This window comes from Monodon monoceros, unplaced genomic scaffold, assembly GCF_005190385.1.
Source record: "Monodon monoceros isolate NGI ecotype Baffin Bay Population unplaced genomic scaffold, NGI_Narwhal_1 Super_Scaffold_8, whole genome shotgun sequence".
In the NCBI taxonomy this organism is placed as follows: Eukaryota; Metazoa; Chordata; class Mammalia; order Artiodactyla; family Monodontidae; genus Monodon; species Monodon monoceros.
The window spans coordinates 51,854,358-51,869,640 of record NW_021703785.1 but is presented as its reverse complement, the minus strand read 5'-3'; the positions used below and the strand labels follow the sequence as shown (position 1 = coordinate 51,869,640).

The 15,283-nt window shown below is 43.5% G+C and overlaps 1 protein-coding gene and 1 pseudogene across 1 annotated transcript in view; one reads left to right on the top strand and one right to left on the bottom strand.

The window, feature by feature from the left end:
• The window catches only part of DNAJC15 (DnaJ heat shock protein family (Hsp40) member C15), a 62,235-nt gene extending 60,484 nt beyond the window's left edge, over nucleotides 1–1,751 (bottom strand). Inside the window, exon 1 of the mRNA XM_029210589.1 lies at nucleotides 1,609–1,751. Coding sequence (XP_029066422.1) covers nucleotides 1,609–1,713 — 105 coding nt within the window. The 5' untranslated portion in view covers nucleotides 1,714–1,751. The remainder of the gene's footprint in view (nucleotides 1–1,608) is intronic.
• Nucleotides 1,752–3,749: 1,998 nt separating this feature from the next.
• LOC114888072 lies at nucleotides 3,750–4,545 on the top strand (annotated as a pseudogene).
• The last annotated feature ends 10,738 nt before the right edge of the window (nucleotides 4,546–15,283 follow it).

Genomic DNA, 15,283 nt, shown 5'->3' with positions numbered 1-15,283 from the left:
ATGATCCTGGATGAGTTACCACTTTCTGAGTCTCCTCGTTTAAGTGACAACTGAAAACGACCTTCTTCACAGGGCTGTGGTATGGAATGAATCAGACATAGCAGGAACTCAAAGAGTTTGCTACTTCAAACTTTTTATCTGTTTTGTTCGTTTACTTCTTCCAAGGATGATACCTGGCTGGTATCCAGCAGTGCTCAAGAAATGTCTGTTGAACAAAAGCATATTGCTTTCTGAAACCTTTCCAGCTCACTAACTCTGTTCCAGAAATTTATCAGTTAAGTAACGATAACTGAGCGCCTACAAATTGAGTGCTTACTTGAAGTAAACACCCAGTCTGCTCTTCGGAAACAAAACCTGCCAGAAAATGACAGGTCAACAATAAAAGATGTCACAAGACTGTGTATGACTAGTCAACGAACAGTATGTACAACAAGTGCTGTGCATCTAAGGGCAAGACATATCACCGTTGGCTGGATCAACACGGAAGGTGGTGTGGAAAAGGGATGAAACAGACTTTCTCCAACTAATCCATTCTTCTCACACGTAGCCTGAGAGAACTTTACAATTGTCCAACAGGTCACTCCTCTGCTTAGAGCTCATCAAAATGCAGGGGACACGGGTTCGAGCCCTGGTCGGGGAAGATCCCACACACCAAGGAGCAACTAAGCCCGTGAGCCACAACTACTGAGCCCGCGTGCCACAACTACTGAAGCCCACGCGCCTAGAGCCCGTGTTCTGCAAGGAGAAGCCCGCGCACCACAACGAAGAGTAGCCCCCCTTGGCGGCAACTAGAGAAAGCCTGTGAGCAGCAACAAAGACCTAACGCGGCCAAAAATAAATAAATAAATTTATTTTTTAAAAAAATAATGTTTATATTGATTTCACGTCAAAATATCACTGTGGACATACTGGATTAAATAAAAATGCATTGTTAAAATTAAATCCACCTATTTTTTTCACTTCTTAAATATGGCTACTGAAAATCTAAAAACACGTATGCGGCTCGCATTGTTTCCACTGGACAGTTTCTTTTCCCAGCTCATTTCAGCCTGAAGAGACCCCCTTACTATGTCTGACTGGGTCCTGTTTACCTGGCCTACCGACTCTGTAGATGATACTACTGGCGCCTGAAACGTTTTTTCCTCTTCACCGAGTCGGCGGCTACTCATTCTTCAGACCTTAGTTTTACAACGATGGTTACAGCGCTTTCTCCTAGAAGCCTCCCCTGGCCTCACCCCCTAGCCCCGAAAGACTGGACTGGGGTCTCCTCCTACATGGTGGGAACACCCACCCTACAGCACTTATCACACTGCATCTGCAATTGCCTGTTCCCTGGTCTGTCTTCCCGACAAGAATGAAAGCTCCTTGAGGGACCAGAGATTCTCCGAACACGCCTACTCGTCAACGCCGGGCGCCGAAGAGCATCAACTCTGAATAAATGAGGGGTGGTACAAAGAGAGTGGATGAACACAGGGACGACCCCGGTTCGGGGGTAAGGGTGTAGAGAGGTGAGACAGGGACTGGGGTGGGGGGGGCGGTGGGGGAGCGCTAGCGGGTAAGCTCGGGCAGCTTGGAGCGGGAGAACGGCAGGAGAGCCGGCAGACTCACCAGTCTCTGGTCAGTGTCGGCGTTCGACAGCTTGGTCGGGGGCGGCGAGCCCTCACCATAGCGCAGGCCCTCGCCGGCGCTGGCGACGCCGCCACGGGCAGCCATGACTCTGCGGCGCGGGGCACTCGGAACGCCCCGCTGCCTACGAGGCGGCCGCAGGGACAAACTAGTTAGGGCGGGTCCCTTCGCGGGTTTTACCTATGCCTCTCCCGCTGCGCTAGTGGAGGGCGGGGCCCCAAGGGATCTCGTTCTCACCCAGGCTCAGACCAACTTGTCCCCTCAAGCCAAAGGTCAGATCCGAGCTGGGGCCCCTAGGGTGTGGAGGAGTTTTTTCTTTGTTTCAGATTTGCAGGCCTAAAGCCAACGTTGGGACTCGTTGGGGCAAAGCGTGATGGGGCCCGCTTTCCTTCCCCTATCCCGACCTGAGAGCCTGGGTTTAAGCCCTGCGATCTGATGTTGGTCTCATCAGATGCCGGACCAGGAGAGACCCGGAGAGTCTAAGTGCAGTGCCCAAGTTCCCTGACGTTCCCTGAGACCCACACCAGACCTTTCTAAACCTGCCCTCCCACACACACCCCGCCCAACCACTGATCATACTTCATAATACCACGGTTCTCCCATCCGTGAGGGCAATAGAAGTGGCAATCTGCTTACTCCACCCCTTCCCGCCATATGACTGACTATATGTAAGATGAAATTACAAAGAAGAAACTTGTAACCTTCCACCCCACAAATGGTTTTGTACTGACTTGGATATAGAAAGACCCACTTTGTTATTCGTTTTTTTATTTTATTTTTCAGATTTATTATTATTAATTTTTAAGTAAAGCCTTTTGGAGCAAAAATTAACCAACAAATGAAGCCAATGTAGTGCTTTCCAACTCCTGTACCAACTTGGCAGCTCTTTTGCCTTTTATACCCATTGCAAAAGCAGCTTACAAATCTTTTCTTTTTTTTTTTTTAATTCCTGATTTAAAAGTTTTGAGGATCTACTAATTTATTGATTTAGTTAATATTATTAGCAAGCCCAAGAAGTTAGGGCCTGGAGGAATTTACAATCCAGTAGGGAAGATAAAACTAATACGAAGTGATTATAATGTATTCCAGAACATGAGACTATATGCATCATACAGCAGTATAAAGAGGAGGGGACTAGGAGGATAGAAGAGATCTGAGTTCTGGTGTATGTTCCTTCATTTTCTAGGCTTGTGTTCCTGAATATACCCATTAACTGCTTCATATCTCTCCTTACCTGTGGAAGGGGAGTAACATTTCTCCAACATTCTGACTCAGGGAAATTGTAAGGTTAAAATGAAAAAAGGAAAAAAAAGAATATGGAAGTAATTTGTACAATACACTTAAGAAGAGAGTTACTACCACAATTTGATTGGTGTTTCTGGGAGGGAGTGGCCATTTTTAACCAGGGTCATCAGAGGAGGGTTGGCGGAGACTGAGCCATTGAGGTGGTCAGTAACAAATGGGTAAGACTTTTTTACATGAAAGAGGAGGAAGACTGGAAATGTTAGCTGGAAACAAACAGACAGAAATGAAAAAGGTGGCGTGTAGAACTGGGTTAAAAAAAAAAACATGCCAAGACTCTTCAGAAAAATGGCCTTATTACATAAATTAACTTTCATTAGACTGATCCACAAGTATCGAGGACGTTGGTGAACTAAGTAAATAAATTGGATTGGAACCCACAGGTCATTCATTCACTCATCCATTCATATATTCGATAAATATGTGTTAAGCATCTGTTAGGTATCAGACACTCCACTCGGCACTGAGTCTACAATGCCAAGTAAATAAATAAGATACAGTAAGTCCCCTACATACAAACCTTCAAGTTATGAACTTTCAAAATGTGAACGTACGTTCGCACGTCCAATCACATAAGTTAGTTCACGTGTCTGGAGTACACTGTCCCATGTGTGCATCCTCTACAAGTGGTTGTGCTTTTATGTACTTTACTGTACAGTACTGTATAGAGTAGAGTAGTGCAGTACCTTTATTTTAAGCGCAGGATGTCCAGAAGCAAGCGTAAAAACAGCGATGTTGTAGCTGGTACTGCTAAGAAGTACAAAGGGATAACAGTGGAAACAAAAGTGAAAATAATTGAGAGAGTGGAGTGAGGCGAAAAGATGGTGGACGTGGTTCATTCTTACAACATGAATCGTTCAACCACCGGCACGATTCTAAAGAACAAGAACAAGACCATGGAATGTGTGAAGTCTGCCATGCCGATGATGTCAACAATAATATAGAAGAAGCGTGGAAAAGTGATGGAGGAATTTCGCGCCAAGCTGGCGGGTAATCCCCGCGTCAGTGTGACACGCTAGCTCGGAAGTGTTTTCTGCCGCTGTCGTGGTTCGTCCACTAAACTGCATGGTCGCTGTGTACATGGGCAGAACATGGGCATCGGCAAGAACAGGGACCTGCCCTGGCCCCTGCTCAGAAGTGAATATAGGTATTTCCAGAGAAAGACCACAACCTCTTCAGTAGAAGGTAAACAGAATTTGGTGATTATGGGTAGGAAAACCTGGTTCGCCATTCATTCCAGAGAAGAACCGACCTTTAAGGGACAGAATTAATATAGTTCTCATTAGGGAACTCAAGGAACCTCCACAGGGAGCTCATTTTCTTGCCAAAAGTCTGGATGATGCCTTAAAACTTATTGAACAACCAGAATTAACAAATAAAGTGGACATGGTTTGGATAGTGGCGGGCAGTTCTGTTTATAAGGAAGCCACGAACAAGCCAGGCCATCTTAGACTATTCGTGACAAGGATCATGCGGGAATTTGAAAGTGACACATCTTTTCCAAAAATTGATTTGAAAATATGTAAACTTACCCCAGAATATCCAGGTGTTCTTTCTGATGTCCAGGAGGAGAAAGGCATTAAGTACAAATTTGAAGTATATGAAAAGAACGATTAATGTGAAAGTGTTTTCTGATCTATTTTAAGCCTCCTCCTACCCCCCCCAAAAAATTATGTATTTTTTGTTATAGAGACTTTTGTTGATTTTAGATCCATGGATAATTATTTCTAAGCAAAGTATTTCTATTCCCCATTAATCTTAACTAGACTCTATCAGATACCATTTGTGAAACATTTCTTGCTGTAACTGCCTGAATACCCATCAGGAGTCAAGAATAGGTGACCAGCACCTGCCTAGGGCAGAATATCTACCAAGACAGCCCAAAGTGGGAGACTCCCCTGGTAGCATGAGTTGAAACAACCAGAGCCCATAGAGCTAGGAGCTAGGCAGACGGGTCCAAAGGTCAGAAATGGATTATAAACAGAAGAGCTAGCATTCAATTATTAAAATTAGATCAAAAGAGGGACTGTGAATTACTTTATATCACACTTCTGAAAAAAATTCTGTTCACTCAGACCAGGAGTCAATAAGTTGAAAACTTCAGGATATAGCAGCTCATGCAGCTCAATATCAAAAAAACAAACAACCCAATCCAAAAATGGGCAGAAGACCTAAAGAGACATTTCTCCAAAGAAGATATACAGATTGCCAACAAACACATGAAAGGATGCTCAACATCACTAATCATTAGAGAAATGCAAATAAAAATACAATGAAGTATCACCTCACACCAGTCAGAATGGCCATCATCAAAAAATCTACAAACAATAAATGCTGGAGAGGGTGTGGAGAAAAGGGAGCCCTCTTGCACTGTTGGTGGGAATGTAAATTGATACAGCCACTATGGAGAACAGTATGGAAGTTCCTTAAAAAACTAGAAATAGAGCTACCATACGACCCAGCAATCCCACTACTGGGCATATACCCTGAGAAAACCATAATTCAAAGAGTCATGTACCACAGTGTTCATTGCAGCTCTATTTACAATAGCCAGGACATGGAAGCAATCTAAGTGTCCATCAACAAATGAGTGGATAAAGAAGATGTGGCACATATATACAATGGAATATTACTCAGCTATAAAAGGAAACGAAATTGAGATATTTGTAGTGAGGTGGATGGACCTACAAACTGTCATACAGAGTGAAGTAAGTCAGAAAGAGAAAAACAAATACCATATGCTAACACATATATATGGAATCTAAAATTTAAAAAAATGGTTCTGAAGAACCTAGGGGCAGGACAGGAATAAAGACGCAGCTGTAGAGAAGGGACTTGAGGACACAGGGAGGGGGAAGGGTAAGCTGGGATGAAGTGAGAGAGTGGCATGGACTTATATACACTACCAAATGTAAAATAAATAGCTAGTGGGAAGAAACAGCATAGCACAGGGAGATCAGCTCGGTGCTTTGCGACCACCTAAAGGGGTGGGATAGAGAGGGTGGGAGGGAGACACAAGAGGGAGGAGATATGGGGCTATATGTATAGCTGATTCACTTTGTTATAAAGCAGAAACTAACACACCATTGTAAAGCAATTATACTCCAATAAAGATATTAATAAATAAATAAAGGGGGGGCGAAACTCCAGGATATTCCACAGGGATAGTAAAAAGGCAGGTACGAGACTACCATTTCGGTGGTTAAAGGAGAAGGTCTGAGACCTTAAAAAACTTTGTTTCTGATCTTCAGTGAGATTGCATGGGATGTTACAATGATAGAACAAGAATTGGCTGCTCTTTCCAAAAAAGAATACTCTATTATCAAGTGTAATGGCTAAAATTAAAAATTCAGAGGTAATAAATTGAGAATGAATATTGCTAGAAACCAAAGTTAGTAAGTTACAAACTAAACTTCACAGAATTAAAAAATGAAAATTAAAACATGTTTTACCCATCACGTTAGCAAAGATTTAGATTAAGTATCCAAAAAAAAAAAAAATAGCATTTTCTGCCTTATAAATTGGTACAACCTTTTTAGAGTGTAAGTTAGCAACATGAATTAAAATTCAAAATCTTCTGGGTTTGGACACAGAACTTCCACTTCTAGAAATTAATCCTGTACAAAGAAATGGACCCAAGAGTATTTGTTGCAACTTTTTTCTTCAAACTTGGAAACAGCCCAAATGTTGATTAATAAGAAATAACTAACCAATATGTCTATAAAATGTAACATCTGCAGCAGTTCAAAAGAATGAAGTACTGACAGAAAAATGCCAAAAACTGCTAAGTAAAGGAAACAAATTGTGTGTAATACTCAAAAATGTTTAATAAATGTTCATGTGGGGGAAAAAAAAAGAGATGGAGAAACTTCTCAGTGTGTGGATGCAAGATCAGCATCAACATCGAGTCCCGCTCAGCTTAATGCTGATTCAAGGGAAAGCTAAAAGCCTTTCTGAGGACTTGAAGAAGAAACACAGCAAAGAATCAGAGGGCACATCTTTTAATGTCAGCCGTGGCTGCTTTCATCAGTTCAGGGCTGGAGCCAAGCTTCACAACGTAAAAGTAAGTGGCGAGGCAGTGAATGCAGATTCCGTAGCTGCCAGGGAATTTCCTGAATTGCTTTGAGAAATTATTGATGAAGGTGCGTATTGACCCGAGCAGGTTTTTAATGTGGATGAGACAGGACTGTACTGGAAGAGGATGCCAGACCAAGGTTACATCAGTAAGGAGGAAAAGTTGATGTCAGGCTAGAAAGCAGCAAAGGATAGGCTAACTCTGTTGTTTGGTGGAAATGCTTCCGGTGATATGAAACTGAAGTGTCCCTTAGTTTATCATTCAGAGAACCCAAGAGCCCTTAAAACATAACCAAGGGCTCTTTTCCTGTTGTGTGGAAAAGTAACCCCAAAGCCTGGGTTACCCAAGCCATTTTCCAGGACGGGTTTTTCCACCACTTTATCCCGGAGGTAGAGAAATATTGCTTGGAGACAGACATCCCATTCAACATTCTTTTACTGCTCGACAGTGCTCCGGGCCACTCCCCATACATGGACGACTTTCATCCCAACGTCAAAGTAGTGTATCTTCCACCGAATACCATGTCACTCACCCAACCTATGGACCAGGGAGTTACAGCGACTTCCAAGAAATATTATTTACGTTACACTTTTCGTCAGGCAGTAAAGGCAAGTGACGAATCAGGAACAACCTTGTGACAATTTTGGAAGGACTATAACATCTACAAGGCTATACAATCATTGACTTTGCTTGGCGTGAGGTTACGGCCGTCACCATGAATGGGGTTTGGAAGAACCTTTGCCCGTAATTTGTTCATGATTTTTGTGGATTTGAGACGGTGGATGAAGAATCCAAAGAGGTCTTCAGCCACTTAGTGACCCTCAGCGAGAAGCCGTAGCTAGATCTGCAAGAGGACGACTTCATTGAACTCCTTGCTGTGCAACACGAGGGGCTTACTAATGAAGACCTGATGAGATTGGAGGGCCAGAGAAAGGACAAAGAGAGACAAGAGGAAGAAGTAACTGAAGAGCCGAAGAGATTCATGACACAGGAAATGGCAAGGGGATTTTCTTTATTTGAGGAGGCACTGGTTTTGAGGCACAGGACCCGAACGTAGAACGGTACACAAAGGTTGCAGCAGCCATTCAGAATGCAATCCAGTGCTACCATGTCATCTATGACGAGAATAAAAGAGCGACTTCCCAGACATCACTGGGTCGTTTTTTTCAGAAGGGTGGAATTGAATCCAGCAAGGAACCAGACCTGTGCCATCAACGTCAGGCGTGAGTGAAATTGCAGCTTGCCCTCCATCTCCTGTTGCTGAAGGTCCTTCAGCTCCGCCATCTCACACCACCTCTCCCTCCGCCAGTCAGTAACTCTTCTTGCCTGTTCACTCGATGCCAGCCCCTGTGTGCCGGCTGTTGTACTGGACTGCTGTACTTTCAAGGTAGTGTACTCTAAGATTAAAAATGTTTTATTTTTTGTGTTTGTTTTTTATGTATGATTTGTGTGAAAAGTATTATAAACCTATTACAGTACAGTACTATATAGTGGGTTGTGTTAGTTGGGTACCTAGGCTAATTTCGTGGGACTTACGAACGCACTCGCGGAAGGGAACTCCTTTTTATGTAAAGGATTTACTGTATCTGATTTCTTGGAGTTCACAGACTCCACTTCACAAGAGGGTTATGGTGTCCCCTAGTGGCTGGGCCCTTGCAGTCAAAGTTTTCCAGCCTGGAGCAAAGGAGCAATTAAAGCAAGACTCAGGTCAAATGCAGCTCCTCTTATGGCAGCTGCTGCCTCTGCTCAGGAACTGGAGGGAAGCTTCCAGAGTGGAAGTCAGGAAAAGAGGAGAAAGGAGAACCTGGCAGGGGAGAGGATAACAAGATAGAAGGGAGTTGGGCTCAGCAGGGTTGTAGCTCGCACTCCACCTACTGAGAGCAGATTGCTGGTTGCTTGCAGGTTTGCCCCAGTTCCACTGCTGCTTTGGGTATCTCCTCCTACAGCAGTAGCCACCTTTAAAGAAAAATCTTCCACAAAGACTACTCAGTTGTCAGACTTTGGTTCTTTGCTAAGGTTACCCTCACCAGGAAAAAAAAAAGGGACGGAAACAGAACAATTAAGTCCTCTCTCTCCCCAGAAGGATCTCTTCCTGATTTAGCTAAATTTACTTCTCTGGCTTCCCTGAGAATGAAGAGGAATGCTTCTTGTGAAACCCAAAGGGGAATCCACATGAAATTTTCATTGGCCTATTTTTATTAGTTAAATCACTTCAGAGACAGGTAACACTACATTCAATAGACTTTTTAAAAGAAAAGCAGGTATTGGTAATACATCTTAGATATATCTCAATTAAAAAAAGGTTTTAAACATTTGTTTTCTTAAAAAGACTTTTGGCAAAAAATAAATAAACTGACCTCTGTGTGACTCAGTTTCTCGTCAGTAAAGTAGGGCATAATAATAGCACCTCCTGCGTGAGGATTACATGAATTGACTTTTGTAAAGCTCTTAGAACATATCTACAACTTACTCTATATACCGAGTAAGTTCTATAAAGTGTTAGTTACTCTTTTCCTTATATTACCTCTTTCACCTGCTTGTTTCCTTGTATATTTTCTTCTTGCTTCTCAGCCCCAACTGTTGTGTTTGATCCCCAAGTGGTTGTCTTGTCTTTGAAATGATAAAATCTGATTAGACATTACAATGTGATAAAGTATAAGTGTTGGGGGCAGAAGGAGTTGTGTTTACAGAAATGAAATTAAATGCTTTGGAAAGACTCGACAAAAGCAAGTTAGAAAAAAAAAAAAGCCGTCAAATGGCAGGTGTAAGAGACTCATAAAAACTGAGCATGATTCTACACTCAGTTTGTTTTTAAAATGTCTTGTTCCCGCTTTATTTTAACAAACCCAAATTAGTAGTCACTGAGGATAGATCACCAGTGTAGAAGAAATTGGAGGCAGAACTGAATCAGAAGGCCCACACCCAAGTAAAAGACTTTGGCCCTGCAGGTAAACACAGAGTACACGAATAGATATAGTGTATGTCTGTTCTTCTATTTAAATAATAGCACTTCCTGCGTGAGGATTACATGAATTGACTTTTGTAAAGCTCTTAGGACAATGCCAGATACATAGTAAGTTCTAGAAAAGACCCAGGCAGGAGTCGGAGAAGCGAGTGCTCAAGCTGGCCACGGAAGGGTGAATACAAGTTTGCTGGATTGATAAGAATGAGGCAGGCTCGGGGGTGAGGAGGGGGTTGGGTTGGGGGGTCGGGAACGAGGTAGAGAAGGCATTGTATATGAATAGTACAGCAAGTCATCCAGTTTGGCTAACCTTAAAGTACAAAGACAATGAAGATGGATAAGGGTAGACAGATAACCCAAGGCCAGATATGGTGATATGGCGCAGCTTTATTTACTAAGAAAAGGCATTTAGAGTTTATCTCATAGGTCAAGGCCAGACATCAAAAAATGTCAAATGTGGGCTTCCCTGGTGGCGCAGTGGTTGAGAGTCCGCCTGCCGATGCAGGGGACACGGGTTTGTGCCCCGGTCCGGGAGGATCCCACATACCGCGGAGCGGCTGGTCCCGTGAGCCATGGCCGCTGAGCCTGCGCGTCCCAAGCCTGTGCTTCGCAACGGGAGAGGCCACAACAGTGAGCCCCCCCCGTACAGCACAAAAAAAAAAAAAAAAAAAAAAAATGTCAAATGTGGTAGTGACGTGATCAGATCTACATGCTAGGAAGATCATTCTGGTAGCGACGATGTGGGATGGATGTGCCAAAACTAGAAAAGGGGAGATCAACAAGGGAGTTATTGCAATAGCCTGAGTATGAGATGTTGAGGCCTAAACTAGGGCAGTGGCAGGGACATGCAAGGTGTGTAGTAACCTTTAGTGGTTTCCTCCCCACACTCAATCCCTCTTGGCCCCATCCAACAAGGACCCAAGGACTGACTGTTCCTTACTCTCAGGGTGGGCCCACCACTCTGGCCATGGTGTTTGTTTCATGGATGGGCACATAGCCCTTCTGGGATATTGGGAGTATAGGAGAAGTTTGCTGTGTGCTTCAGGGAAAGCAGTTTCTTTCTATTCAGGTGGACATGAACAGAGAAGCATGAAGCCCTAATTGTGGTTGACAATCGTTTGACAGCCATGAGCTAGGGTGACCTTGTAATTTATCATCCCAAACTAGATCACATTTGAATGAAAGATAGTGCTATAAATAGTTGTGTTAGGACAATAGATGTAACTGGGAGTGTCCTGGCCAACCAGGACACATAATGCCGCAACTGAAACTGTGCACCTCAGATTGGGACTTGAACCCATGCGGCTGGGACTCGAACCCGGCCAAAACCCAGTCTTCCAGCTGAGATCACACACCTGGTTTTAGGACTTAATGAAGCTCAGGTTCTTGATGTCTCATCGCAGAAAGAATTCAGTGAGACACAAAGTGATCGGTAAGAAGTGGATTTATTTAGAGAGAAACACACTCCGCAGAATGTGGGCCATCTCAGAAGGTGAGAAAGGCACCAGGATATGGGGTTGTTAGTTTTTATGGGGTGGGTAATTTCACAGGCTAATGAGTGGCAGGATTATTCCAGCTATTTTAGGAAGGGGCGGGATTTCCAGGAATTGGGCCACTGCCCACTTTTTGATCTTTATGGTGGGTCTTGGAACTGTCATGGCTCCTGTGGGTGTGTCATTTAGCTTGCTGATGTGAGGCTCAAGGTCTAGTGGAAGTTGTCTGCCATCTTGGATCCATTTGGTTCTAATCAGTTTAAGTCATGTCCTCAGGCTGTGTCATTCTCTCAAAGGTTGTGCCCTGCCTCCTTCCCTCCTGTCTCAGGACCATTAGAAGACATGGCCTGAGGAGGCAGCAAACACCCCTGAAAGCTACAAGGAGGTCAAAAAGACACTGAGTCCTTAATCAAACTTCATTTGAAGTTTACCCCATCTCTGAAATTTTTAGTTATGAAGTAAAAATTCCCTTTATTTTCATTTCTCTTTAATTTTGTTTTTTGAAGTGTAAGCATTTAAAAAGTAGAAAGAATAGTATAACGAGACCTCATAGCCCCTAAATCCAGATTCAACAATTGTCAAGATTCTCCCACAATACTCTCTCTAGGGACTTCCCTGGCGGTCCAGTAGTTGGGATTCTGTGCTTCCATTGCCAAGGGCATGGGCTTGATCCCTGGTCAGGGAACTAAGATCCCACACACACACACAAAAAGTACTCTATTTTCCTTTCTTGGATGAAGTATTTTAAAGCAAATGAAGATACCATTTCATTTCACCCTGAATATTTCAGTATATTTCCTGCTAAACATGGACGTTTTCTAACATATCACACCATTGAGACATCTAATAAAAATTGATAACTTTTTTTGTCATCTAATATCCAGTTATATCCAAATTTCTCTCGTCGTTATGAAAAATGTGTAAATAGCTGATTTGTTCACGTCAGGATCCAAACGAAGTCGGCACACCACAGTTGATTTTTATGTCACATTCGTCTCATTTAGTCACAAAAATTCCCTTCCCCACATTTTTTCATGCCACTTGCTGCCAAACCCAACTACGTGTGCCCGATGCACGGCGAGGACAAAGAAACCAGAACATTGGAGTTTGGAGCAGAGAAAGGTTTATTACAGGGGCCAAGCAAGGAAAACAGGTGTCTTATACTCAAAAACTCTGAACTCCCCAATAGTTTTGGGGGAAGAGTTTTTATAGGCAAGATTTGGGGGGTGGGCTGCAGGGTGTGTGACTTTCTTCTGATTGGTTGGTGGTGAGGTAACAGGGTGGTGTTCCAGGAATAATTCTCCACGTGGGTGGGGGCCTTAATTCCTGAAGAAGAGCTCAAAGACGTTGTTCTGCGTATCTCTTGAGGAGGAACAAGGACTCTACCTTATCACTGCACTATCCTTTGACTGCTTTTCCCTTGTTTCTGTATTCCCTTGTTACCAAAACAAATTTGTATCTGCTGGCCAGTCTACTGTACTGACACCGGGCTGTGGTGAAGGCAAGTACTGGTGTTTATTGTAAGGCACCAGGCAAGGAGCATGGGGCAGCAAATGCTCAAATAACCTGAACTCCCCAATGGGAGGGAGAAGAGCTAGAAGTCAGGAGAGAATGGGGCTATGGAAACCAAGAAAATTTCAAAAGGGATGAAATAGTGAGAAATGCCAGATACCTACAGGTAAGGAAAAAAGGTTCCCATTGAATGTGGCAAGTAGGTGGTTGCTGGTGGAATCTCATCCAGACTAGATAGTCATCACCACCCACACCACATTCTAGAATATTCTAAAGAATATCCTTTTTAAAAAAGTATAAAAAGAGCAGTAAATCCTATTTCTCTGTGTATTGATTTCAGACAATTTATATAGCAGGAAGAGAAGGGAAAACTAGCTAACTTGGATTTTATCATCGATCAAATGATTAGGTTTTTAAAATGACTGTGACTCTGTGATCACCTGGGTATTTTCTTAAATGTTCATCCTTCAAAACTTAAGTAGGATGACAATGAACTGCTCTGCCTTCTCCTTAATGATATTCACTGAGCTACCGATAACAAGAAAATACAGCTGAAGAGTGATTTCAGCACTGTATTTCTAATCTTACAGGAGATTTTAAAAACAAAGAAGTGAGTCTAAAGGGAATCACTAGGGGATAAGCCAAACAAAAACGTGTTTTCATTTTTTAACTTCAACATGTATTTTCAGTTGACTGACTTCAATAGCGGGAAAGCTGGGTTTAGCCTATGTCAAAGGCAGAAAGGTAAGTGCCCTTCATGGAGGTGTCCACTGTCTCATCGTGGAAAAGCGGTATCAGCATCATGTAGATTTGTCTACAATGGTCCCCCAGAGCAGTATCTGCAGCTCAGGTGCCAGCTAGAGATAATCCCATGAAAGAAAACCTGGCACCAGTCCCCATATGTTATTTTCTGGATCCAATTTACATTTTGTGCTTTTGTCTAGCGGAGCCAAGACAGCATAAACAATGCCAAACCCGGTATTCTGATTATTTTCAGGCTGATTGAATCTGGCACATGACATGGTTTTATCTAATTAACCAACATGTGGTACAGAACAAAACAAATTTGAAATGGAAAGCTCTTTCTGCCTTTATTGAGAGACTGAGGTGAATATATTATTATTTTGTCCTTGTCTCTCAGCCAAAATTATAGTTGAGAAAGGAGGCCTTTTTCTACTAGATAGCAAAACAAGTTCTGTGTATTACTTATCTATTATAATGAAAATTTATTGTGTTTTACATTTTCCCAAATCCAGCCCTTCCCATGTCCCTCTTGGTCCCCAAAGGAGGAGAAATGTGTGGAAGATATGCTCCTAATGGTGGTATGATAAGAGATATATTTGGTCTTTATTCCTGGTTCCTGGCACAAAGCTCGTAAAACCCTTGGAATTTCCAGCAAGGAGTGCCTTCTGTTATTCCTAAGGAGCTCCTTAAGAGTACCTCTGAGTTTAAGCTAAGGAGGTGATTTAGGGTGGGGTCCCTGGGTAGCCTTAGGATGGGGATAGTCAAAGGGATCCGAAGTTTGAAATGTTCAGCCCCACCCCGCAAACTCTAGGAAGGAGAAGAGGGTGGCCTGCAGATTAAGCTCCATAAAACCTCCTAAGAGAGGACATTTGAGTTTCCACGTTGGTGAACTCATCCACGTGCCTGGAGGGTGGTGCCCCCCCCCCCCCAGTTCCAAGGGAACAGTGTAAGGCCAACTGGCCCGAGGCAGGGGAACACAATCAGATTCACAGGTTGCATCAGACCGAAATTCTCCGGACCACCCAGTTCCAGAAACTGCCCTGGAGACATTCCGGACCACCCAGTTCCAGGAATTGACCTGGGGACTTTGAACCCAGCCCAGCCTTCCCGCCTTTCGAGGGGCGGGACCAACGGTCCCCCAGGATACCTGAAAAGACCACCAAATAAGGAATACCCTGCGCCCTCCCAGATTCACCACACCCCTTTCCCTTCTTCCCCAATAAAATTTTGCCCAACCCTCGCCCGGGTGCGACTTCTCTGGCCCCTTTCTCTCGGACCAGTGAACCTCGCCCGGGAGCGCTCCCTAATAAAGCTCACTTGAAGCTTTCCTCTGTTTCGCGGTGCCGTTTGTTAAGATCCGACCTTACAAACAGAAGCTCCTACACTGGAGACTCTTCCAGAACTTACCCTATTGAAGCTGAACAGTATCCTGTGGGGCTCCTGGGCACAAAAGCCTTTCTGTGTCCCCCATTTCTTGATAACAGGAAATAAGCTTCATTCCGCCGTAATGAACTTTCCTGAGTTACAAACTGACAGGTTCAAACAGTTGCTAATTAAAGGGGGGGCGGC